The sequence below is a fragment of the Platichthys flesus genome, chromosome 11 (genome assembly GCF_949316205.1).
Source record: "Platichthys flesus chromosome 11, fPlaFle2.1, whole genome shotgun sequence".
Classification (NCBI taxonomy): domain Eukaryota; kingdom Metazoa; phylum Chordata; class Actinopteri; order Pleuronectiformes; family Pleuronectidae; genus Platichthys; species Platichthys flesus.
This window is the reverse complement of record NC_084955.1, coordinates 18,134,570-18,159,692: the sequence shown is the minus strand read 5'-3', so window position 1 is coordinate 18,159,692 and position 25,123 is coordinate 18,134,570. Positions and strand designations below refer to the sequence as shown.

Sequence of the window (25,123 nt, the reverse complement as noted above, 5' to 3'; positions counted from 1 at the left end):
CCTTCTCTCTCTCCCCCTTCACGCAGCCCCCTGTCCCGTCTCCTATTGTGTGGTAACCATGGAAACCCGGCCGGAGACTGTGTCCGCTGTGCGCGTGCGCGGCTCCAGTCGGCCTTCTTCATCATCATCGTCATCTTCGTCAGCCACCGACAGGAAACGCACGGACCAACACCATCGTCGCCTCGCGCTCCCTCTGCTGCACGCTGTGTGCAATACCGAGGTGCGCGTGAGGAGTGATCTTTGCAGCGGAAGTCACGCGCCGCCGTCGGTTAAAATATCGCGACAGCTGCCGGCACGTGACGTGATTGGGGACAGATGTGAGCTCGAGCCATACAGACAGATGTGCTGGAGGCAATAATAAAAACTGTCACATCTTTGAATGTCTCAGTATTTGTGTTAGTTTTACCTTCAGTGACTGATGTCATCGATGTACGATTCATTTTCTTGTCTTGTTTTCATGCTCTGCATTGCAATCTTATGTAGCTTTTATTATTATTCTCATGTTTTTTAACTATTCCTAAGACATATCATTAATTTAATGTTTTAGGAAAACCATGAATATCCATTTTGAGATATATGTTTTCATTTATTCTCTTCTTTCATTTTATTTATTCAGACTTCACTTGTCTTTTGTTTTTTAAACTCTCCCTCAGGCCTCTTTCCAGGTCAGGAAATTTGAGACAGGCAGACAAACATGTCGACTTGTGGAAAAAGGCACATAAGCACATATAAAAACACACAAGCCTGGCCAATGACAGACTATACGACACATGAAAACATGGAATAAAGCACATAGACAGCACACATATCCAAATGATTAGCAATGTGAAATCATGCAGTGTACATTAGAGGACACGAAGGGAATTCAAATGACAATGACAAAACAATTCAGTATCCAGTAACCATTGTTTTACAGAACTGGAGAATGAGTTTAAGTTGCAGGTATCTGATGCTCGAGTGGAAAAGGCAGACTGTGAAAATATGTTTTTTCTAGATGGAGTTCTATAAAATCTCCTCTGATGGTAGTTTCTTATTGTTTGTAACTTGTCTATGGATTGAATTTCACTACTACTACTAATAACAATTATAGCGATACCAGCTGCATTCCTCAACATGTACATAAATTACACATTGTACTCCTCAAACAGCCATTTCAGCCAGATAGTTGTGTTTAACAGCTGACTAGAGCCTGTATTTGAGTATTTATAAAGTATAAAGTAAACTTGCTGATATACATAAAGATGTAGTGTCCATGCATCAGCGCTGTTTATTCCTTTACTCGGCTGAATGCTTGAAATGCTAAAACTAATTCCTGCAGGATGAATTTCTTCTGAATTCATGTGGTACGTTCAAAGCGGCACCGCAGGACTCCTCCTCAGTTCCTGCAGGATTTGTGCACGATCATCATGCAGAGTGAAAGTCATACAGAAAAACAATCACTGTAAATCCTGCAGGATGCTATTCCAGCAGAATGGTGCCTGCAGGAATGACATTGAGTTTTTTTTCTGCAGGATGCTGGTAGGACGTCTGACACCCGCTGTGATGAGAATATATATGTTTCCCCTTTTTTAAAGAGCAGGACTGCAGAAGTCGTTTTCTGCTTTTCCTCCACGATTGAGTCATAAATTACCAACAAAGAGAAGAGAGAAATGACAGATTCACAGAAAGCTTAGGGTTGAAGTAACATTTATCGATTTCTGTAGTGAGCTTCACCTTAAGACTGACAAAGCAACACACACACACACACACACACACACACACAATCGTGAAGCACAAGCTGCTTAGTATTCATATCAGAAACAACGCAACGAAGAGGAGGGAGAGGAAACAACACGGCACACAGATCAAAACTTTCTGCAGTGAGTCATGAGGAGATACAGGGATCAGCGAAGAGAAAGAGACTAACAAGTGCAATAAGGTTAGTGCGAGTCAGTGCTGTGAGGCAAGATGCTGGGGTTTTTACCCAACAGGCTTTGCTGCAACTGGCTGTGATCATTAACGCCAGTCACTTGCTTAAACGTGTCGCTAAATCTAAGTGTTTCAGTTAGTTGAGTTAAGTCTTAGTTAATTTAAACAGGTGAGTCATTATCTCATCATTATACCTGCCAGGGAATTATAATATATATATATATATATGATTTGTATGTCATTTTATATTTATTGTGCTGCACCTACAGCTCTGGCACTCAGAGGGCACTGGGGTTGCGGAAGTTGTGCCCAGCAAAGCGAGCCTGGTCACCCAACTCTTCCTCGATCCTGAGGGGAGGAGGAAGAGGGGAGGAAGAACATGGACAGAAGATGAAGGAATGAGGGAAAGTGAAGAGAAATGCAGAAGGATAATAAGTTGCATACATGCTATAAGTCGTGTTAAAGACTTTTTATAAACATGTAAATACACATATACAGTAAAGTGTGTAGTCCCACCTCATGAGCTGGTTGTATTTGGCCAAACGTTCTGATCGACAGGGAGCTCCGGTCTTGATCTAAAGGGAGACAGAGATATTAAGAACCACAGAGGGAAACAGATACAGCTGCTTTGTGACTAATTTCTTATAAAACAATAGTAATTGATGAGTATCAGGAATGATGCAACAGTTATTTTCACAATCATCGTCTTTCTTTATTATCAGTTAATAATATAACAGCTTTCGTGATCTGTGGATTATTAATGTTCTACTCTTTTAGCATTTTGTTATTTAATATTATTGCTTACATTGTTATACATGTGACACATATTACTTATATCACTTGAGTTACCACTGCACACTGCGCTATTGTTTCAGTATTGTTTGTTTCCATACTTCTATTGCAATGGGAATTTGCTGCATTGTCTAATTTTAGATTGTCTCATTTATGCACTGTCATCACAGGACAGTCAATGCAAGGTGTTATGGTGTGTGTGAGTGTGTGTTTGTGTGCGTGTGTTTGTGTGTGTTACCTGTCCAGTGCAGAGACCAACCACCAGGTCAGCTATAAAAGTGTCCTCTGTTTCTCCGGAGCGATGGCTCACCATCACACCCCAGCCGTTCTCCTGGGCCAGCTTACACCTGAAGACGCAGCGTATTACTAACAAGCTCACACATGCAGACAACTGCATTCACACGTGTTTCTGCATCAGACACGCAGCATCAACTCACGCCTTGATGGACTCTGTGACAGAGCCGATCTGGTTGACTTTGAGCAGCAGGCAGTTGCAGGCCTTATCCTCCACGGCTCGTTGGATCCTGCGCGGGTTAGTGACCGTGAGATCGTCTCCAACCACCTGCAAACACATCAGCTGTTACTGAGTTTTCTCACTCACTCACGGCAACAGTATCAGTTCTGTACAGAGCAGGAAATATTAACCCTTGTTGTCAACCTACTTTTGTAAATCTATTTCTGTTCTTCTCCAAATAATCTCAGATTGTATTACAAACTCAGGGCATGGAGTCTGGTGTCATGAAAGACACTCTTGAATGTCACTACACATTTTGCAATCACTTACCTGGATGCCCACTGAGGCTGTGAACTGGGACCAAGCGGGCCAGTCGTCCTGATCGAACGGATCCTCAATAGACACAACTGAAGGAGGAGGGAGGGTAGGTGAGATCACTTCTTGTGAAATCATGTAAAATGATGGTGTAATGGCTCAGCTACTGGATGGGATCATCCCCATCATGTTTTCCAGATGACCATTAAAGCACACCTCACAATACTCACCTGGATAGTTGTTGATGAAGCCCTGGTAGATGCTGGCCAGCTCTTCACCGCTGATGTTGCGGGCGGCGTTGGGCGGAGACTTGAAGTCCAGGTCGTACTTGCCCTCCATGAAAAACTCTGAGGCGGCGACATCCATCCCAATCACCACTTTGTCCGTGAAGCCCGCTTTCTCTATGGCCGTCTTTATCAGCTCCAGGGCTGAGGCAGTGACACAGGAATAAGTAAGACCAACACCTCAGGCTATGAGAAGAAGAATCAGGAGATTGTTTCTGCGTGGTGGTTGTTCTTACCTTCACTGTTCTCCTGTATGTTGGGGGCAAACCCTCCCTCATCGCCCACATTTGTAGCATCCTGCCCGTACTTCTCCTTGATCACTTCTCTCAGGGTCTGGTAGAGCTCAGCCCCGACACGCAGAGCATCACGGAAAGACTCGGCCCCTACAGGAAGTACCATGAACTCCTGCATAGCCAGTCTGTTACCAGCATGGGAGCCCCCGTTGATCACATTAAATGCCTGAATATGGTGCAGATAAGGTAGGAAAATGAATTAGCATATGATGTTTGGAAGAATATGTGCACAAAATAAATCATTAATACAGGACTCACAGGAACTGGTAGGACCAGCTCTCCATTTCCTGCTAGATCAGCGATGTGGCGGTACAAGGGGACACCTTTCTCTGCAGCACCAGCTTTGCATATGGCCAGTGATACTCCCAGAATAGCATTGGCCCCGAACTTAGCTGTAGGGGACACAGATGAGTCCTAACATGTATGCACTGGGTACTCACTGGAGCAGACACATGTCTTTACACATACATGCATAAGATATGACGGGACGAGTCTTACATTTGTTATCAGTGCCGTCCAATTCAATCATCATGTTGTCCAGTGTCTCCTGCTCCAGCACGCTGACCCCCTGAAATAGAAGAGCCAGATTTCACCGATTTACTCCTCCTCTTCCTCCCACTCTCCTTTAGATTTGCTCTCATACTCACCGACTGGACGAGGGCAGGCCCAAGGCTGTCGTTGATGTGACCGACAGCCTTTGTTACACCTGAGACAGCAGGACAGAGGAGGATAAATATGTCCATTTTCAGACAGCGGCAGACAAAAACAGAGGGAGCATGAAACCGGAAAGAGGAGACATCTTGTTTTCAGTCCTTACCTTTGCCCTTGTAGCGGGTCTTGTCTCCATCTCGGAGCTCCAGAGCCTCGTAGATGCCGGTGGACGCACCGCTGGGCACAGCAGCCCTGAACAGACCTGGAGGGCAGAGGATTGGCCGGTGGAGGGAGGGGTAGAAGGGTAGAGGGGTGAAGGGTTGATGAGGAGCAGGAGGAGGAGGAGGAAGAGGAGGAGGAGGGAGAAGTAGAAAAAGGGAAAGGCAGAATTGTCAAGCCCATAAACTAACACAAATCCAACTGGCAATTGGACAAAAACACGAGTGATATGCTTTTTGATGCATTTATTGTTTAACCTTTGCCTGTGTGCAGATCTACTTCCACAGTGGGGTTTCCTCTGGAGTCCAGGATCTCCCTGGCAACAATACTAACTATAGACATCCTGTACAAAAAAGAGGAAACATATTTATACTCCATAACAGTTCAGTATGTATAATTATACACTCCAAGCGGTGTACAACGAGGGGAAATGATCTTTTCACATTAGTCACAATGACTTCACACTCTCTCCCTCACTGATGCTAGTGACGCAGCCTTAGGGATGTAAAGCTGTGGAAAGATGCTCCCTGTGAAGATGCTGTCACGCACACACACAAACACACACACACACGGATAGAGAAGGTAACATAAATCAAAAGCTAATAACCAATACCTATTTATGAATCTACCTTCAACCTGTTCCGGACCACAAGCCACCTCAATTTCTGTGCTCTTTCAGACAGTGACTGAGACAGTGGACCAATGGAGAGGGGAGATGGTGAGAAAACACAAGACAGGAGGAGGTGAGGAGAAGAGGGAGGAGGTGCAGAGTGATGGAAGGAATGGAGGAACAGATCAATCCTTTTAAACATTACCTGCAGCGTGTTTTGAAGCCTGCTGGAGAGAAGTGAGCGACTGTGGGCGAATGAGATGGAGAGGTAGAGGGACGGGGGACGGGGGCGGGAGGTGGGAGGGGGGAGATGGGGTGAAAAAAAACGTATGACACGCCGGGGGGGAGGGGGAGCGTGTGAGTCATTGGGAGATGCAGAGGGGAGGGAACAATGCTGGAGAGGAGAGGGAGGATGGAGGAACAGGGCAGAATAGCAATGGTCACATTCTCCCATTTGATGACTTAGGAAATATAAATGTGGTGAAAAAGAGCTCCGCTGCAAAATCTGAGTCCAACATTGTCTTTTGTATGTCCTTGCTGTATGGACATCACCTGATATAGAGTATAGTATAGTATATACACATTACTGACAAAAACTGTCCCTGACAATGGCCAATATGAAGAGGTTATCTGGTTGCTCTGAAATGCAGGCAGTGCTGTCGTGCTTCTGAAGTGTGTGTGTGTGTGTGGGGGGGGGGGGGGGGGGGGGGGTTGCTGTAGGAATGAAAAATGAACATCAGTACACTTCAGATGTAGATGACAGGTAGATGATATCAAAAAAAGAAAAGAAAGGAGCAGGATACATCTCCCCAAAGGCAAGACGCTACAAACCGAGCCACCTTGTCGGGGACTGCAAAGATCTGATGGCAGGGATTAAAGCAGACAAGACGACAGGTAGACAGGTGTGAGGAGCGTTGCATGCTGGGGGTTGGTGAGGGTGGATGTGGATTTAAAAATAGCGTGTGGATGTAATTAAAGAAGCAGCGAGCACAGAAGGAGGCAGGCAGGGAGCCCGCGGGGGGAGTGCTCCATCCGGGTGTCACATGACCTGCAGACGCGGTGTCACAGGGAAGAGGAGGCACACAGACACATGTAAAAGGCAGAGCATCTCTGAGGACTCACAAAATTACACTCAAATAACCGACAAGTGTTGATACATTTTATGAGGCTTAAAAAAAAGCATAGATTTACAGGTTTTGATGCGTATTCATTACATTGAAGCTTGTGAGATTTGTTTTTATGAAACACGTTAATATAGAAGACATGCGATCGTCAAACACAACCACAACAGACACACATTTTTGCAATTATCTAACAATGTTTAATGAACTTTTATTTAGTTAGATTAATTAGTTAACAGTATACAATTCAATTCACAGACACACTAGTGTCTTCACGAACATAAAATGGACTGTACAGCAGATGTACTGTATACTGTAGCACTTACGTGCAGTGGGCAAAAACACATGGAAAGTTTTGAGGACGAGTATAATATAAAGTGAGTGTAGTTATTCCCAATTTGCACAAGAGATCCACTTTTTGTGTTTTTTTGAATGTCACAGTAGAGAAGTTGAACTGTAAATGTATCTATCAAGTGTGTGTAGGGGGGTTGTTGTGTATGTGTGTGTGTGTGTGTGTGTGTAATATGTGGTTTATATATAGACAGTCCAGTCATATCAAACATTTACGACAGCCAGTTGTGACAATCATCAACTTCCGTCTTCAACTTGGTTCACAGCATCGGGGAAATCTTCCCTCAACTCCATTTGTGGTCGCCTCGTGAATTGTGACACCTGCAGGGACGACAACACAGTGTGTGTTAGAAAATATGAAAAATTACAAAAGAACAGCCGACAACCGAGGCCTCTGTTGTATGATACGAATCACGGTGGTCAGTCCAAAATACTGCTCCTACACAACAGACTCCCCTTATTTTCAGGGTTATAACTGACAAAAATAAACCTGTGGAGCATTAGTGATATATCTGTACTGACATATGTTATTATTCATCAGGTACATATATACGTGATGAGCTCAACTTTCTTACCTTCTCACCAGTCGTAGCGTGGGCGGGCTTGGGGCTGACGGTGTCTGGGGGACTCGTGCCGAGGACCTGGGGGGGGTGACGAGCTAGGAGGGGCAGGAAGAGCCAGTTGCGGGCCTACTGCCCTTCGATCGCGGCCGTACTCAAGCGCCCGGGCGTTCGGGGGGACGTACCTTCCTGCCTCCCTCCTCCACTCATCATCAAACGCTCCAGCCTCACCTAGTAGGAATGTAGGGGAGGTTGGTTAGTAACACAGAAAAACTCATATCTCATGTGATTGTAGCTGTATTGACTCTAATATAAGACATCACTTTGGTTTTAAATAAAGATAAACTTAAAATTCACTTCTCTTTGGTATTCCAAGTTGAGCTGAAAAAAGCAATCATCAACTATCATGAAATGGTCTTTTCCACCTGAAAGACTCACTTTCGTCAAGGTTAATGAAGTCTTGCCGTTCCTCGCGGTCTCCTGTGCGGCGATTTCGCGAACGCTCCATTATGTGTGCACGAGGGCCGATGTGGTGGCCGATGGCGCAACGCTCCAAGCCGCTCTCGCTGTCCCTCACCGACTGCCTCGTTTCACGGATCTGAGATGAAAGGGGGGAGGCTCAGTTTACTAAAACAAGCAGGATACTCTGCACTGTGTGTGAACTCACTCTGAAATGATGTTTATACTGTACATGATCTGTTTACAGTCACTACAAGTTCTGATCATTTAAAGTGTTTCTGGAGCTAGAAAGTCAAAGTCATGCCTGGACTAACAAAGCACAACAATTTACCTACACACGCTGTTGGATTTTAACTCTCATAAGTTACTGAAGTTAATCTCACCCCTCCAGGGCCTGTTCTCGTTGCCTGGGTCTGCTGATAAACTTTAGGAGCCCCTATATCTGTCGAGGAGTAGGAGATCACTGTTGAGGAGGAAAACGTCTGACAGTTTTGTGTACTGGTCATTCTTTCCTAGAAGAAAATAAAAAACAAACAACAAGGTGAGACGGAGAACTGGGGAATCACAGGCTTCAGTCATGAGGGTAAATACGTCTGTTTATCTGAAAGAAACTCACTCACCACGTTTTCCATCATTTCTCCCATCATGCCAAACATATCCATGAATCCACCGCCCTGAAAACATACATTAAATGAGATCTTTTAATGGTGTTTCTGCAGTTTTCAACAAGTTAGATTTAAGGGGAAGTCGCCTGGAGGAGAATAACTCCTGAAACACCAAGTTATCTTGCAAACGCAGAGATGTATCCATTATCTTTCCCACAGCTGAGCTGAGTGTTCTGTAATTAATACTGACCGAGGTATTTGTATTTATTAGTTCCATGTTGACATTTGAAGCTTTATTACAGAATGCTAATATATGTGTTATTGTACGAGAACTACAACACACAGAGACATTACAAACTATTCTGACAAAATCTTTACAAAGTAAAATGTATGGGTCTTCTGTAATGAGGTAACAAACAGGTAATCACCACATCATCCACATACATTTGACTGTAAATTCAGCAACTTCATCTGAGCCCTTATTTAAAAAACAGAATTAGCCTCTATGTGATCCTTACTCTCGCCCTATTAACCATAAACCAGAATAACAACAATAAGCAGGAATAAAGATAAAATTGTAGACTTGGTCTTCATTTGTAGACAATCTTTGATAAGCTCCGTTATCGGAAACATTTTGTAAACAGGCCTTGACTTCCTGCAGTTGTAGGAGGTCTACTACTCACCATTCCCATCATACCGAAGGGGGCCAGTGGACCGGCCTAGAAGAAAATGTGAAACAATTGTAAAATCAGTTAACTAATTGGATTTATACACAAAACCCAGGAGTACAATCCGGAAACATAGCATCAGGTTACCTGTCTACGTGGTGCACGATGTGGCTGCATCTGGGGGGCGAGAGCGAAAGGGTCGATAGCAAAAGGTTGATACAGACTCATCTGCTGCCTGTGAGCCGCAAATGGATCCCTAGAAGAAATCAGAAATATTTATGATCTCACTGTTGACGTTAACGAGACTCACGTAGGTAAATGCATTCTGTAAATGATACAGGAAGTGAAGCCTGTCATATCTACCAGGATGTGACAGATCACCTAGACATACAATTTGTGTCCCGGAGAACACTCACACAGCAACATCCGGTTTTCTACAGACTTTGAACTTCATAACTTAGAAGAGCTTTGCTTTTACTTGCACAAAAAAAAGGTCTAAGAAACACTTAAGGGAATGGATAAAGCGACTCATCTCGTTTCAGTCTCTCTGTTTTCGGCCGCTCAGCTAGTTTTCTGCAGTAAGATTCCCCAGATCTTGGGAGATTGGTGACAACACAACAGGACCCACCAACAAAAGTGGATTAGAATTTCATGATTTTAATCTAATAACCCGTGTGTTAAAGCAAGTCTATAAATCGGATTGGCTTTACCCATGTAATCGAGCTTTTATGAATAAAGGTACAATACATGTTTACATTGTTATCCATCAGGAGGGTGTCTGATGGATCCCAATCTCATTCTGTACCAAAACAATGACCCAAAACATACAGCTAGTGTCATTAAGAACCATCTTCAAGGAGTCCTGTAATGTGTGGCCAGGGCCTCCACAGAGCCCTGATCTCCACATCGAGTCAATCTGGGAAAACATGAATAGAGCCACCGAAACTAAATCCACGGAGAAGACACGTGGCACCAAGTACAGCAAGTACCATTACAAACTGTGCACAGGTGTAGCTGAGGGCATTGTTACTTTTAAGATAAAGTGCGTTAGGGCTGGGAAATAAAACAATATCAATAATTATCACAACATAATTTTAATCAATAGCAAAACAAATTTTCTTGATGGTCATATCGTGAGTGATGGTCACATCAAATAATGATATGATTGAGTTTTATTCTGTCTATTGGACTTTGTATGAAGTTAACTGATAAATACAAATGATTTGATGCATTCTTATGAAAACTTCCACAACCTCTGCTAAGCAGTGTGGTATCATGTAGTATCTAGTAAAGTTCAGGTTGATCTGCAGCAATTAAAACTTACATGCATTTGCAATATAAAGGGATAAGCATTGTGTAAATACGTTATAGCAGAATAAAGCTGTCATTTGATCTGGAACACAGATCGAAATGGCTGCAGCAGACATAGCACGAGCTGGAACTGCATTCGGTGCAACAAGGTTAAATGACACACATGAGGATCATTGAGTGTTTCAGCTGCTGATCTGGGAACCGAACACTGCTGAGCTCTGACAGCGTTGTTGTAGTTGTTGTCTATCCAATATGGTGGACCACCACCGTAGGCCCCCACAGCTGGCTGGAGTCAAGAAAGGTACCTGCTTCAAGCCACCGGAGAAATACATGTTCCATCAAACCAGGACGCTGCTCGTGCAAAACACACAGGGATGCGACCGGGTTAAAGCCCAGTGTGGTTGATGTCAGTACTCACATCATGTAGGGGTCGTCATCAACGTCGTTCAAGAACCGAAACATGCTCAGATCTTTAACTCAGCTGGCTGATGCTAGCCAGCTAGCTAGGTAAACAGTCGCGTTTTCCAAGGATGAGGCAGATTAATGAACGCGAAACTCTGGTCAGGCTGAAACCGAGGAGTTTGGACTTTCTCTCGGCCACTGAGACACTAAACATCCGCTACAGCTTCCCGCAGAGACCGCTCAGAGCGTCGGTGCACAGCAAATTCCAGAAACCTGGACCCGACATGAAAACGGAAGTCAGTCCTCTGACAAAGAGAAGGAGCTGCGCTGTCAAGTTAGCATCACATCTAGCAGTTGTGGTTCCGGTGGTGTTATGTTTCAGAATAAAGCGTTTCCTGTTGTGAGGCTTTCACAACAATGAACAGTTTTATGGTGTCATTGTGTTGTGTTATTTTATCTCATATTATATTATATTATATCGTATTATATATTCATAATATAATATATATTTCCACATCCTAAATAATAATAGTATTTTTTTAAATATATATATGCAAAATATATAAAAAATATTATATAAAAAATAATAATATTAAATTAAGTTAGATTAAATTAAATTAAATTGAAATAGGTTAAATTAAAATAAATTAAACCTTTTTATTAAATTTAAAAAATAAATTAAATTAAATTAAATGAATCCTGCGTAGTCCACTTCTGCGCAGTATTTGCAGGCTTCCACAACAAGTTTTATATTTATTATATTATATATTTCCACATCCCAAATAATAATGATAATTAGTGGAGAGATGTATAGAGAAAGATAGATAGATAGATAGATAGATAGATGTATAAATAGATAGACAGGCAGATGGACAGACGTGAGCATTCTGTCCAGCAGGGGGCGGTGTTTCCATTCCTCATCAGGGACTGGGGCTCGTCCTGTTTGCGGCTGCGCTCACTCATCGACCCTCAAACCCGGATGTAACCAACGCCTAAGCTGCCAGAAGAAAAGCGGTGAGTAGAGACAGAGAAACTGTGTGAAGATGATAATTTAGACCAAACCAAACCTCCGGACACACGCAGCGGAGTCTCCCGAGTAGTGTGAAGTCTCCGCGCGGAGGAAGGGCGTGTTTGTCGGGGATATAAATCCGCGGTACGGGGCTGAAACTTCCTCTGCCATTGAGAGGGACTGAGAGTTGGCTAACGTGGCTGCGGTTGTTGAAGTTGCCAAAACTGCTGGTCGAGACTTTAATTTCTTCCGGTTACGGTTCTAAACCCACCTGTGTTTAGTGTGATAAACGAGCTAGCTGACACATTCGCTTGACAGTTGACAGACTCCGTCCTCACTTCACCGATCTGAGCTAACACAGCCACTAAATAATCACAACCTGGCTCTGCGCCTTCTTCTCCGTCTCTCTTCTGTGTTTTCAATGTTTGTTTGTTTTGTTTTGCTGAAGGTTCTAATCAGTTTTCGTTGCTCCACATTTCAGCCGAAGAAATGTGTTTATTTAGCGGAAGTGTTGGGCAGTATCCGTTTCTATATGACACCGGGCGTATAGGCCGTGGTTTCTTCAACATCTGTGGTATGTAGCACCCAGTATGCGGAAGTGATTCACTGTCATCAATAAACCTTTGCTCGCACATGTTACAACAGGCCTGACGTTCAGATCGCTCTTATTTTTCAATCAGCAGCCAGGGCCGGCCAATACAGCCACAAATACACTAATCGAGTTACACACTCAGCATCAGGAAGACCAGGCACAACATTAAATCATTTCCTCTATTTCTTTAATGCTCAACAAGGATTTGATGGCTCATATTACTAAGTATGTGTCATATGTGGGACATTAGGAACTTTACACCGCTTTATTAGGTTAATTTAGCTAAAACAGATGCAACAGACCTGCTGTTAATAGGACTGGGGAATAAAACAACAACAATATCATCAAAAAATAGTTTTCAATAAAAGCAATATAACTGTACAACACATCTTACTTATGGTTTATGATGAGGAGCTATAATACACAATTTGTTTTCAATTTGTATTAAAATGGTAAGATTTGTAAAATGTGTCATTCTCTGCTCACAAAAAGAGTTTAAAACCACAACCGTGCAAAAATCAGTGTTTATTCTAGACTGAAACAAAATTTGACATTTAATATGATGGTTTGATATTGACTTATTAACAGATTTATCTTGATACCATATAGCCCAGCCCTAGCAGTAAATCTTTTATATCTTTTTCTGTTTTATACTGAGAGGTGTTTCTCTTATTCAGATTTTTATGCTTTTTTATCTCTATAATGCACAAAACTAAAGGAATATTGTTACTGATCCTTAAATGTGAAATTGATATTTAATGGTAGAGATGGTTTAGGATAAGCTAATTATAACTTCTTTATATATGTATCTTTAACAAATGCGTCATATTCGCATCGTGCTTACCTTTAGTTAAATGTTCTTAAATATAAATGTACTTTCCACCACTTCCCCTATAAAACATTATGGATTTATAGCCCAACACACTTCCCGGTCTGTTGCTGTTTATATTGCCTGCTCGGTTCTTCATGTGTTAGTCATTGCTGTATAAAAAGATATCAGTGACCCTACTAAGCATTTCTTATGTGTTACTTCCCCTCTGCATCTGGCTGACTGTCCAGTCTGCTGGAAGTTCATGTTGACACACATGTGATGTTTCCTATTTTCTATTTTCCCCACTGCAGATGCAGACTATAAAATGTGTAGTGGTAGGAGACGGTGCAGTAGGAAAGACCTGCCTACTGATCTCCTACACAACCAACAAGTTCCCCTCAGAATATGTGCCCACGGTAAGTACACGTTATAAAGAGCTGCACACGGTTAATACGTTGACTCAGAAGCACCATTTAATCAGACGTGCTGGATTTGACAAATAATCTTTTCTGTTGTCTCAAAGGTTTTTGATAATTATGCTGTGACGGTGATGATCGGGGGGGAGCCCTACACACTCGGCCTTTTTGACACAGCAGGTAACACGAAGGTCTTCCAAACTCTCTTCTTTTCTGTCTCATTTCTGCCACCCTGAAACTAAACTAAAAACTTCCCCTGCTCTTTCTATCTTGTGACTGCCGCCCTCAGGTCAGGAGGATTATGACAGGCTGCGTCCTCTCAGTTACCCACAGACAGACGTGTTCCTCGTATGTTTCTCTGTCGTCTCCCCCTCATCTTTTGAAAATGTCAAAGAAAAGGTCAGTTTCTAATATTTTTTTATCTTTCATTGTGAAAAAAAAACATGACCTTGATTTTTGACTCAAACAAACTGGTGAATAAATCGGTCACTTTGGGTTTAATTTATTTATTAGTATTTTCTTAATTAATCTATACATTTTCTTCGTCTATAACTTGTCCAATTTTACCTAAGTTGACGTCATCATTGTATTGTATCGTTTGAATATTGTTATTTTCTCTCAATTGACTGATTGATTAATCACCTAATCATTTAAGCTCTAATGACATGTTATGGGCTGAGGATTGTATCACATTTTTTGATACTTGAACAGATATTGTTCACACAATAAAACACTGATATTAAAACAATCAATTTAACCGCTCGATACATTAAGAAAAACACTTTTCTCTGCAACATCCTTTTATAAAAAAGCCAAAGTTCTCACACTGAATATTGTTGAAACGTAAACTGTGTAAGAACTACCTTTACAAAATTACATAGTGTAAATTCCGTTAAAGTCAGATATAAATCTTTACCGTTCTGTTTACTAAAGAAACCACGTTACAAATCTGACCAGACGTTTAATACCAGGTCTCCGTTTTTGATATATTTTGTTCTATAAACACATCTAGTTCAATAACAATATAAATTAAGTATTAATAATCTTTTGTATCACTTTCTTTTTTTCAGTGGGTTCCTGAGATTTCTCACCACTGCCCACGCACACCCTTCCTTTTAGTGGGCACACAGATGGACCTGCGGGAAGACAGCAACACAATTGAGAAGCTGGCAAAGAACAAACAGCGGCCCCTCTATCCTGAGATGGGAGAGAAGCTGGCACGTGAGCTCAAGGCTGTCAAATACGTGGAGTGCTCTGCTCTGACACAGGTGTGTGGCAAATTTTCAACACACTTCAAAAGTGACAGTCAAGCATTTAATTGTAAATTTCTCTTTTTAACTTGTGTTTTCTCTCTTCTTCTTCTTCTTCTTCTTCTTCTTCTTTGAGCAGCGAGGGCTTAAGAATGTGTTTGACGAGGCGATCCTGGCAGCATTGGAGCCTCCAGAGACCAAAACCAAGAGAAAGTGCATTCTGCTATAGACGAACAACCCCATTGAGAGACGTGATAGTGTAAGAAATAGCTGTGGTGAATCAAAACACCGGAGCAATCAATGGCCATTATGAATAAAAGGACAAAACAAAAGGGGAAGGGAGGTACAATGCCATTGAGACTTATTCTAACACACGCGTACACTGATTGTGCCTTCAATATAAACATTGAAAGAGGCTAAGCAGCGAAACTTCAGCAGTAAATCCAGCAAGTGTCACCTATCTCCTTTTCTGAAAGCTTTTCCAAACTGCAGTGTTGTCTCTACAAACATTCAGGTGGGGCGGGCCCCCCCTGCCTGTCACTGTTGCTCCATTTTTTATTTTTTTAAAGAAAGACTCATTTCTAAAGTTGCCTTTAGCTTCCTCTGTGTTTTACCTCTTGCAGTCATTTGGGGCTTTTAAACACTCGAGTTACATTTAACATTAAGTTTTTAGTGAACTTTAGTTAGAACATTTAATGGGGCAACTTAATGTTAATTGGTGTTTGCTTTCTTTTCGGACCCTTGTGGATTGAATAATGAAAGCATGAGAGATTTATTGTCACTCCAAAAAAAGGTAGCTCTCTGAAATGATTTCTCTCTTCCAAACGTTGGTGAGAGGCCAAGTGCATTTTCACCAATTCCTCTTCTGTAGATGACGTTTGAATTTCTATTTTATTCTCCTTTTGTTTATACTGTGTTAATTCTGTGACTTTGTTTTGGGATTTATTTTGTTGCATTTATTCATTTTGAAAACTTGACTTTTTATTTTATCCAGATTTTTTTCTATTGCTAGACTACCAACTTTGAGTCAACGATAATATAAAAAATTAAGTTGTGATATTTTCAAAAGATCTCAACCTCGACTGAGAAAGAGATGATAACCTTTGATAGTAAATTTCTGGGTGTTTGTAATCACAGGATATTTTTAATAAAAATGGTTCAATGACATGTAACGTAGCCTTTCTTCTTATGTTTGAGGGAAAATATGTTTACCACATACTCTTCTATATGTCGGAAAGACAATCTTTTAAAGCAACAGCATGTTACTTTTACTGAGCAACATGTGGTGATAAGTTCTATTGGGTTCTGTGTCCAAGCAATTAAGTGGTTTTCATTTAGAGAACAAACAAAGCCTGTCATTGTGTTGACCGGCGCGCTGGCTGCCTAGTCCCACTCACTGAACTGAAACCCATGATCCCCAGCTTCCTGAACCAGATGAGCTGCTGCTGTAACAAATACTCCAAACCCAGTTTAGAATTCTTCATTTTTTAAGTTTCCTCGCTGAGTGGTGGAGATAAAAGCAGCTTTTTAACGACTTCTAAGTCTTTTTTTAACCGATCTACAGTTAAACAGAGCACCAACAGATGCTCTGGTTGAGGAGTGGGAAGGAAAGAGGTTCTATTCACCCTATACCAAGTCTGTGAACCACAAAACTAATTTTGAAAAAGCAATTCTGAAATTTTGCATAGTGTTGCTTTGATATTTTGAAACCTGCATTCTTTTACCTATTTTCTTTGTCGCCTTCTGCTGGTAAATTAAAAGTTTTTTTTTTTGCAACAACAGTCACTGCGCTTAACATCTTGCACGTACCACACATTCACACAACCCTTTGTAGTCAGCAGCAATGTATGTACAAAGACCCGCTCGCCAGAGATTCACATCAACACCCTTCTGTGTCTATGCAGAGAAGGGCCGCATCTAAAATTGAAAGGTTTTGTGCAGAGCTGCACGCTGACTAATCCTCCTCATGTGTGAAGGAAGGTTTGAAACAGAAAACAGAACCACACAAATTTAACAGAAGAGAAAGAAACATTGCTCCTAGAGCCTCTAGTGGTCAAAAATCCACAGGTCACCTTTAACTTTACAGCTAACCCATGCACTTTAGTCAGGAATATCAAGGTCTTTGTCAACAAGAAACTTAAGAAGCAACTGTTGGATAAAACTACATTTGTTTATTAGATTTATTGATCAAACCAAAAAGCACTGCTCCTGCAGGAGCATACAGAATAGAGGACGGGGAGGGACAACACACAAGACAGACCTGATGTGAGTAGATGTTCTAGTCCTGCTGTTTGTTACATCACTGTCGGAGGCTGACGTGAAGATTTACGAATAAATAAACCAGGGCAGAGAGGAAGACATTGATATAGTAAATGTTCAACGACCTGCTAGTCTACGATACAATTCAAAGAGTTTGCATGACACAAAAAATAGTGCCTCTGTGTTAGTTCTGTTACGTTCAGCTTTTAAAGCCTTGTCGTGTTGTGAGAGGTGAGAGGAGCTGTGTGTGTGTGTGTGTGTCTTTGTGTGTCATAGACGACTTGTCCGTTTCAGAGTTAGTGTTGAGTAAGTTCAAGAGAAGAGAAAGTGATTTTACCTTCTGCCTTATTCACTGTTCATACTTTTTGTTATTTTTTTAGATCTTTGCGTTAACTTTGCAGCTTTTATAACAGAATCGTCAAACTTCACTCTACAGCTGCGGCGGAGGTTAGTTGCACTGAGGCTACCAGCGGATCATCTGCCTGTCTCTGTCGTCTTTAATTCGTCTAGTGTGCAGGAGAGTCTGTCTAGTGGTTTTGCTCGTGTCTTTCTGTCGGCCTGACCTTGTGTGAGCTGTCTTACACTCTGCAGGTGTGAATGGTGACTGTGTTCTTGCACTGCTGGCAGCGGACGGAGCAGCACCAGGAGAACTTGCAGGAGCAGCGCTGCACCACCTCCGCCCGACCTGCTCTGTATCCTGGGCCGCAACACACCAGCTCGCAGCCATCTGGTGCCAGCCGAGAGGTTCCTGCGTTTTTTTAAAGGACAGCAGAATCAATACCCGTATTTTGTCAAGTATGTTTTTAGTTCTGGATCGGATTCAACTTGCTGTTCATCTTACCGTTACATCTCCTCCCAGCAGTCCCAGGGATACCGTTTTCAGGGTCAAGGTGGCAGAAATCTGGAGAGGGTGCAAGGTACAAAAGGTCTCTGGCAGCAGGGGGTTTGACCTGGGGGTCACGGGGGAGCAGAGCAGTCCTGGATCCTATACGAGTCAGACGGACCTAAGAGGAGGACCATGTCAGATTGGGGACATTATTTAGATTACAGAGGATCATGAAGGGTTTAAACAAACAGAAGGTGTTTGCTGATACCTCCGTGGCTCCATCAAAGCGTTCCTTGAGCCCAACGCTGACACGCCTGAATGGAGGCATCACCTTCCAGCAGGTCCTCAGCTCGCAGGAGCCGGAGACGCCGTGACACTTACACTCCACCTGCATATTGTGAAGGATGGCCTGAGGGGGACAGGATGGTGAACGTGAGATTAGCTGATTGTACATCATACTCTCACAGATCGACGTGTTGGGAGTGAACAGAACCAACCTTTCGACCAGCCTCATTGTTGTGGAGATTCATGAGTGGTCGTCCGGCTGACAGACCCTTGGCTCGCTCTGGTTCATCCACAAACGTCTGGGAGAAGGCCACGCCGTAGGACAGGTTGTCGCTGCAGCCGGACCACTGGAAACCTGCGGTGGGACATTGGAAGATTGTGGTTTGGACAATTGGATCCTCAGAACTCTTTCTCTGTATGTTTTTAAGTTGACAATGGGAAAAAACTTTTAAATGGGATCACATAAGGCAGAAACCATTGCTTCACTGCTGTCTGAGGCTGTAACACTTCATACATCTGGCCCCTATGGTCCTTGTGACACACCAGGATGTAGACGTATATGCCGTGAGTTTCGACAAGCATAAAACTCAGGCAGTTTCTGCTGGGTGGATTTACCAGCTCCATTTTCATGCAACAGACTCCAAGCTCACCCTCAGGACTGACCCCCCTGACCTTCCTGTCACAGCCACACCTCTCCAGCTCCCCGCGGGTGCAGGCCCGGGTCACAGCCACCGCCACTGCCGCGGAGGACAACGCGTGCACAAAGGCCGCCTCACGAGTGCCTGAATGCAGAATGAAAACAGGATGCAGGAATAAAAGTTTGCTCAATGTGTCAGCAGGAAATTCTGCGTGAGAATGGGTTACGACAATAATGAGCGTACCTTGGTTCATAACTCTGCCAAATACATTGATCCCACGTGGGGTGGTGGAACAGTTCCAACGGCGGTTCCTGAACTGGTGCTGGCACTGGGATAGACAGTAATATGCATCAAAGACAAACACATTGTCACAAAGCTGCTGGGGGTGCATGTGAGTCCTGACCCTCTATGTGCTCTCTGGTTGTACCTCTTCTATGACCATCTCCGCTGCCTTGCGCACGGACTCCATGACCTCCCCCCGCGCCCTGCACACCCCCACCTGCCCGGGGGTCAGCCCCCTCAGCCGTGCACATGGGGCAGCACCAGACACAGGCCTGGAGCGAGGCAGCCTCGCCAGGGAGCTGGGACAGAGAAATGGTGATTGGTGGTGTGACTCAGACCAGACGTGAAGGGTAAGAAAGGAAGGTGCATAATTAAGCAGAGGGAGGGAGTGAAAGAAGAAAACAGGATGAAGAGGTAACGACCGGGCAGAGTTTTAGAGAGGACGGAAACAAGGGCAACACAGGCGGAGAAGACAGAGACGACACAGTGAAGGCGGAGAGAAAGAAAAGAGAAAAGGTCACCAGCAGTGAGACAAAGAGAGAGAGGCGAGCAACTGAAAGAGATTTAGAGACATGTCACCATCTTTTAAAAGTTACAGCATGACAAACAAACTCCCTCTCTCCATTCCTCGCTCGCACGCTAAACTTACAGCCAGTTGGTTGCCATGGTGGGGTTGGCTGCCCATAGCAACAGGAGGAGGAGTGGTGCCGAGAGATTGACAGTGGAGACAGTTGGCATCAGACTGTCCGTCTGTCTGTCCGTCTCCGTGCGTCAGGCTGGGTCTCTGGACAGCACGCTGCCCGTCTCCACAGTGGAAGCTGATCTGCCCGTCTGCCTGTCGTCTGCTGTGGTGTTGGTTTATGGGTCTGATCCTGGGTCAGGGGATGATCCCCACATATCTGCACAAATGACAATATTACAGAATAGTAACATCCACCGCTGAAATGTCTAATCATCCTGTTCAATGTCATTTCTAATAAACCTCAAGGAAAATTCACATTTTCAGTGTTTCAGAGTTTAGTTCACATGAGCATGCAGTTGTTTCTTCAAAAGTTAACAGTTTACTACAGAGATTCTGTTTTCATCCAAAACCAGACCTAGTACTTTGAACAAACATTCATCAAAAAGTATTTTTACCAGTTAAAATCTCATCCTAGTTTGCAAAAGTAACACTGATTCTTACCAGTTCATAGTATTGTGATATCCAGTGATTCCGCCGTTTGGTTGGACAAAAGTTTCTCCAAATTTCAATTAGAAAAGACGTTCATCAGTTTCTTTTCAAACGCCGTCAGTGACAGCAAACGCATGCTCAGGGAGGTTCTACCAACTCCAAGCAAAACTCATCCTCTTAGATACAAAGATTTGTCCTCGTCTCCAATTTAATTGGACAAATTAGTGAAATTCTACTCCCCCAAAAAGTTGGAAATCCAATTAAAGATTTTTGGTTTGTTTTTTTAAGAGGAAAAGGCCCAATCACATTGGGTCAGCGGGTACTGAGGTCGGTCCGAGGAAAACCAAAGTGTCCATTCCAGGTTGGAAGAGGAAGAATGAGTGAGAGCAGAGAGCTGGGATTGATGGGTTATATAGGAGGTAGAGAGTGAGGGTGGGAGAGAGAGGACAGGCGCAAACCTGGGTGTGGAGTGATGCCGAGGAAGGAGGAGGAGGTGGAGGAGGCGAGGTGGAGGCTTTGGAACAGGATAATAGTTGTACTACGCAAGTACTAAGAGTGTAAGTTTGCTCTGTATTGTGCTTGTCTGACATGAGACCTAAATTCTGAGCTTCCACTGGAGACACAAAGATGCAGTCCTCAAAGTGATAAGTCCTCTCCCATGTTTTTTGGCATGTGAACGTGTGTGCAGGATTCCTTCTGCTGCAAGAAAACAAAGACACGCAATGAGAACACAAATTCCACCCTTTTGTTTCTTTTATTGACATCATTACGGAATCCATTCAGGACTATTGATCCACGTGGTGTTCTGCGAAATCTTCCCATCAAAATCAATGACGCGGCGTTTCCGTGTGCATGTGTATGGATGTGAGAAAGTGTCTTACCTAATGTTTAATTTTCCCAAACTTTGTTGCTCATTTTACAAGTCCCCCCTCCTCCCCTTCCTCCGTCTCCCCCGCGTTTGCCCTCTCGTTCTCCCTCTCTCCCACTCCCTATATTGTCTTAGAAGAAGGGGTGACATTTAGACAAGGGGAAGAAAACACAGTGGCGACAAATATTGGAACGAAGGCAAATAAATCACAAGATGGGAGGGAGAGGCGGGCGGGAGGAGAGAGCGGATGGGTGCTGCACCGGGGTTATAGGGAAGAGCAGCGGAGAAAAATAAAGCAGGTTAGTGTTGATTTTATATTGAAGGAGGCCAAAAACTATTTACTTTAAATATTTAATTACTATATTTTTGTAAAAGAACAGGCAGCTTATCATGTAAACTATTTTGTATGTTGTTTTATTTACTGCAAATCATTTGCATTGAGAAAAAGTTTAATCCTAATTTCATGCTATGACAGTAGGGCCACTTAAAGAGGTAAAAATAGGAGATTTAAAAAAAAGTTATAATTAAAAGAGGATAGAAGCCACAGATGACTTTCAGAGTGAGACTCCATCCTCCCACAGACACACACACACACACACACACACACCAGTGCCCCTGTCTATATCTGTAAAGACAGGTTTCTTGTAGGCCCCTTCCCTCCTTTTTTTTGTCCTCCTCATGTCGTATTCCTCCTTTGTGTCCCCCTGTTTCTCCAAGTGACGTCTTCCACTGTCTCCCACAGCAACACCATGGTGATGAGCTGGCCACTGTCATGTCCGGCGCCTCTGTTATGCTCATCCCTTCACCCCTCTCTCGTAAATAACTTGCCCTCTTTTTTTTTATCTTTATCTTTCCCCCATTTTGTGGACCTTGTATCATGCTGAAATGGTCCGGTGCTGATTGACTGTAGCCGGGCTGCAGAGCCTAAAGAGACGCTTGTTAAAGCGTCAGCATGACATATACGTAGAGATGACTTGCATTCCCTCACTTATAGAGGCAGAGACAGACTTTGAGAGACAGTGAGGTGGGGCGACTGCACTGGTCTCACTTTGTCCACTGATGTCCTCCAAGGGATGGACGATTGGCCTCATTCAGAGATGGCTGCCGCAGGGTAAATCTGGACATCATGAACTCATCGTCCCCAAGGTCATTATGAGACAGACACGTGACCCCCCCCACCTTTCGCTCTCTCCCTCATTCGGCGTCGGCACCTCTCTGCACTTGAGGGCTACCTGCCTCGGCCGCCATGGGCGCGGATGGAATAATCATATCAGGCAGAAAGATGACTGCTGTGCATGAGCACGCTCGCGTTGCTCAGGCATCTCTGCCAACAAAGAGCTGGGTGCACGGCTGTGTATGGATGTGTGCGGAGCGGGTGCATGAATATTATGGGATGTCGGGCGGTGGTGTTGTCAGGCAGGGGAGTGGGGGGGGGGGCAGGGTGGGGGCGGTGAAGTGTGCGCTCATGGGGGGAGGGGGCAGAGGGAATGGACGACCCATGAAGATTATGGAGGGATGGCGGTGGGGGGGGGGGGGGGGGGGAGGTGTGCAGTGCGTGTGAGCTGGAAAGATAGCAGTGTATATGGGATGAAGGGAAAATAAGGAGGTGTTGGTGACGGTGCTGCACGTGCACGCGCATACATGCCTGGGTAAGGGGCATTCAAGCGATAGTAACAGACGACGGCCAGACACAGGCCTTTGTTGCTGTGTGATCTGCATGTACAGTGCACGGGGAATACTGCACAGCGGCCATTGGAGTGCAGGAAGCAGGAGAAGGCCTCTGTGCTCAGAGGAGCATCTCGCATACAGCAGGAAGCTTTGTTTTTATACAAACATGGAAAGACTGAAATAAATGCAGCTTATGTATGAAATGCTGTTTTTAGTTTTCACTGATCATAAGTGCAGCTCTGGTGGAGGAAGTGAAGGATCACATCCCTGTTTAACAGTGCAAGGAATCAGTGATATCGTTCCTACTGGAAACAATTGTATCATGTAAAGTGAACCGTAAACCATGGTGACCAGTCTCACTCATGCCCTGACAAGCAGAAGTCTTTCCGTGGACCTATCAGGCTGAACCATCTCAGGATGTACAGCCGGACGTTCACACCAGCAAACTTTATCTTAAATTCCTGTAGCGATGCCAAAGTTTCTTGTTTACTGATCGTTCTGTCCTAAAAGAAATGGAGTCTTGGGATTACATTTTTCCCTCGGCGTAAACACAGTAAAAACTTCAATAAAGATCTGGAAGTGGAATTTACTGGATGTGGAACTGCCAGCCGCTGCGGAAATAAGTTACACAAATACCTTGACCACTGAAAAAGCTACAAAGTTGAAGGGAAAACCAAATTTGTGCTTTGGTGTGGGTACCACGCAGGACCATAGCATTCAGACTGTCTCATAACCAAATGAGATCGGGTGTGAAAATAAGTGTTTCTCAGTGTTTGCAGAACGATCATGCAACGGCCTTCAAATGCTCCTTCTAAGCCCTCATTAGAGTTCCATTCAAGTATTATTTATTCATTTGATCGTAGAAATCAAGCAGCACAAAACTCTGATGTGCTACAGCACCACAAGCGAGTGGAGAAAAGTGCAGCTGCAGCAGCTAGATAATAGATGGTGAAGTTAATTTCTAGTACCATTGGAAAAAAGCCATTTCATCACAGTTGCATTTTTACTACTTTAATGGTGTCTGGTGTTGTTCTCCAAACAGAACTTTCCAGGCAGCACTTAGTGAGATCTGATTAATCAGTGTTAGCGCCTCAGGAGCCTGCTCACTGGTGACCATGTCGAACTTGAGGGAGTAGTTGAATCAAATCATTAATGTGAGAAAGATCAGCACAGTGACGGGAGGCCTGAGGGATACTGAGCAGGGCTACTTCTGCACAAACCCAAATCTGATTCAGGGTGCTAGAACTCACCAGTGTATCGATGAAGCTTTCTATTACGACTCAAATGTGGCTTTCAAGTGCTGCTTTTAAACTCGTGTTTGGGCTTGTTGCAAACTCAAGTGCTTTTCCCCTTTCGCTTAAAAAGATGTAAGAACAGAGCAAACCCTGCTGGGCAATGTGAATTGTTTGGCCGATACTTTGAAAGATATTTTAGAGAGTAAGCTGAACAGTGCCGCGATGTTCCGCAGCACCGGACGTGTGCGGCCGGCGGGCAAAGGGATTGTGTAGTCGATTATTTTGTGCGGTATAATTGCCATCTGTAGTTGATGTGGTTTCTTTGCGCTCAGATCCTCGAATGTCACCAACCACAGTTGTGAATGCAGCAGCTCCGGTCTAATTTACCGCATCACAGACCTGATCCGGGAGCAGCATCTCTTGGGTGTTTTTCGCAAATTTATCGTGCAGCACCCCCCACCGCTCCAGCTGGAACACCTGTTGGCCTCTGAGGGACTCCTTGGAGGAGGATGTTGGTCCCGTGCGGTGCCGTCCGGCTGCAGAATGGTTTCTCATGGTGGGACACTGAGTTCCAGCAGCTGACACACAACCACTGCTCCTTGGGCCTGGCTGACCTGCACACCGGAGGCTGACCTGCTGCCCCCCCCCCCCCCCCCCCTCCCCCCCTCGGATCACACAGACACACAAAGCCTCTCTCACTTCCTGGAGTCATCATGCCCACTCTGAAGGTGCATGATCAGTGAGTATTATGGTCTGTCGCCGGTGGACTTCATGAGCTCCCCTGGAGACCATGTGACTGCATTTCTTACT

At 43.9% G+C, this 25,123-nt stretch overlaps 4 protein-coding genes across 5 annotated transcripts; 1 reads left to right on the top strand and 3 right to left on the bottom strand.

The window, feature by feature from the left end:
• Positions 1 to 1,644: 1,644 nt before the first annotated feature.
• On the bottom strand, positions 1,645 to 5,814 carry LOC133965438 (gamma-enolase-like). 2 transcript variants are annotated; one of them, XM_062400004.1, is made up of 13 exons: positions 5,732 to 5,814; positions 5,174 to 5,259; positions 4,864 to 4,959; positions 4,694 to 4,752; positions 4,545 to 4,614; positions 4,305 to 4,438; positions 3,990 to 4,212; positions 3,700 to 3,897; positions 3,485 to 3,561; positions 3,138 to 3,262; positions 2,939 to 3,047; positions 2,425 to 2,483; positions 1,645 to 2,256 (listed from the first exon to the last, which is right to left on the bottom strand). In XM_062400004.1, exons 2-13 carry the CDS (start codon positions 5,256 to 5,258, stop codon positions 2,187 to 2,189), a joined length of 1,305 nt encoding a protein of 434 aa, XP_062255988.1. In that variant the 5' UTR covers position 5,259; positions 5,732 to 5,814; the 3' UTR covers positions 1,645 to 2,186. The 2 variants fall into 2 exon arrangements, with proteins under 2 accessions (XP_062255988.1, XP_062255989.1); XM_062400005.1 differs by lacking the exon at positions 5,732 to 5,814 and adding an exon at positions 5,530 to 5,549.
• Positions 5,815 to 6,671: 857 nt separating this feature from the next.
• On the bottom strand, positions 6,672 to 11,325 carry mlf2 (myeloid leukemia factor 2). Its single transcript, XM_062400050.1, has 8 exons — positions 11,020 to 11,325; positions 9,438 to 9,546; positions 9,306 to 9,341; positions 8,638 to 8,691; positions 8,401 to 8,529; positions 7,997 to 8,156; positions 7,574 to 7,789; positions 6,672 to 7,319 (listed from the first exon to the last, which is right to left on the bottom strand). Exons 1-7 carry the CDS (start codon positions 11,061 to 11,063, stop codon positions 7,578 to 7,580), a joined length of 744 nt encoding a protein of 247 aa, XP_062256034.1. The 5' UTR covers positions 11,064 to 11,325; the 3' UTR covers positions 6,672 to 7,319; positions 7,574 to 7,577.
• A 603-nt stretch (positions 11,326 to 11,928) lies between these two features.
• Positions 11,929 to 16,248, top strand: cdc42l (cell division cycle 42, like). The gene is made up of 6 exons (XM_062400072.1): positions 11,929 to 12,017; positions 13,727 to 13,831; positions 13,939 to 14,011; positions 14,121 to 14,230; positions 14,902 to 15,099; positions 15,221 to 16,248. Exons 2-6 carry the CDS (start codon positions 13,727 to 13,729, stop codon positions 15,308 to 15,310), a joined length of 576 nt encoding a protein of 191 aa, XP_062256056.1. The 5' UTR covers positions 11,929 to 12,017; the 3' UTR covers positions 15,311 to 16,248.
• A 1,059-nt stretch (positions 16,249 to 17,307) lies between these two features.
• On the bottom strand, positions 17,308 to 20,109 carry wnt4b (wingless-type MMTV integration site family, member 4b). Its single transcript, XM_062400095.1, has 8 exons — positions 20,021 to 20,109; positions 19,517 to 19,670; positions 19,333 to 19,417; positions 19,102 to 19,233; positions 18,664 to 18,806; positions 18,435 to 18,575; positions 18,182 to 18,344; positions 17,308 to 18,088 (listed from the first exon to the last, which is right to left on the bottom strand). Exons 1-8 carry the CDS (start codon positions 20,107 to 20,109, stop codon positions 17,919 to 17,921), a joined length of 1,077 nt encoding a protein of 358 aa, XP_062256079.1. The 3' UTR covers positions 17,308 to 17,918.
• Between the last annotated feature and the right edge of the window lie 5,014 nt (positions 20,110 to 25,123).

Bases quoted from the DNA above. Each gene is read 5' to 3' on its own strand.
- LOC133965438 (XM_062400004.1), bottom strand. From the start codon at position 5,258: ATGTCTATAGTTAGTATTGTTGCCAGGGAGATCCTGGACTCCAGAGGA. The intron at 4,960-5,173 runs GTTAAACAATAA...TCTGCCCTCCAG, and splicing joins AGATCTGCACACAGGCAAAG to GTCTGTTCAGGGCTGCTGTG. The intron at 2,257-2,424 runs GTGGGACTACAC...TCCTCCCCTCAG, and splicing joins AAATACAACCAGCTCATGAG to GATCGAGGAAGAGTTGGGTG.
- mlf2 (XM_062400050.1), bottom strand. From the start codon at position 11,063: ATGTTTCGGTTCTTGAACGACGTTGATGACGACCCCTACATGAT. The intron at 8,692-9,305 runs GTGAGTAGTAGA...GTATGTTTTCAG, and splicing joins CCTTCGGTATGATGGGAATG to GGCGGTGGATTCATGGATAT. The intron at 7,790-7,996 runs GTGAGTCTTTCA...CATTCCTACTAG, and splicing joins CTTCATTAACCTTGACGAAA to GTGAGGCTGGAGCGTTTGAT.
- cdc42l (XM_062400072.1), top strand. From the start codon at position 13,727: ATGCAGACTATAAAATGTGTAGTGGTAGGAGACGGTGCAGTAGGAAAG. The intron at 14,012-14,120 runs GTAACACGAAGG...TGCCGCCCTCAG, and splicing joins CGGCCTTTTTGACACAGCAG to GTCAGGAGGATTATGACAGG. The intron at 14,231-14,901 runs GTCAGTTTCTAA...TCTTTTTTTCAG, and splicing joins TTGAAAATGTCAAAGAAAAG to TGGGTTCCTGAGATTTCTCA.
- wnt4b (XM_062400095.1), bottom strand. From the start codon at position 20,109: ATGCCAACTGTCTCCACTGTCAATCTCTCGGCACCACTCCTCCTCCTG. The intron at 19,418-19,516 runs GTACAACCAGAG...TGTCTATCCCAG, and splicing joins CGGAGATGGTCATAGAAGAG to TGCCAGCACCAGTTCAGGAA. The intron at 19,234-19,332 runs GTACGCTCATTA...TTCTGCATTCAG, and splicing joins TGGCAGAGTTATGAACCAAG to GCACTCGTGAGGCGGCCTTT.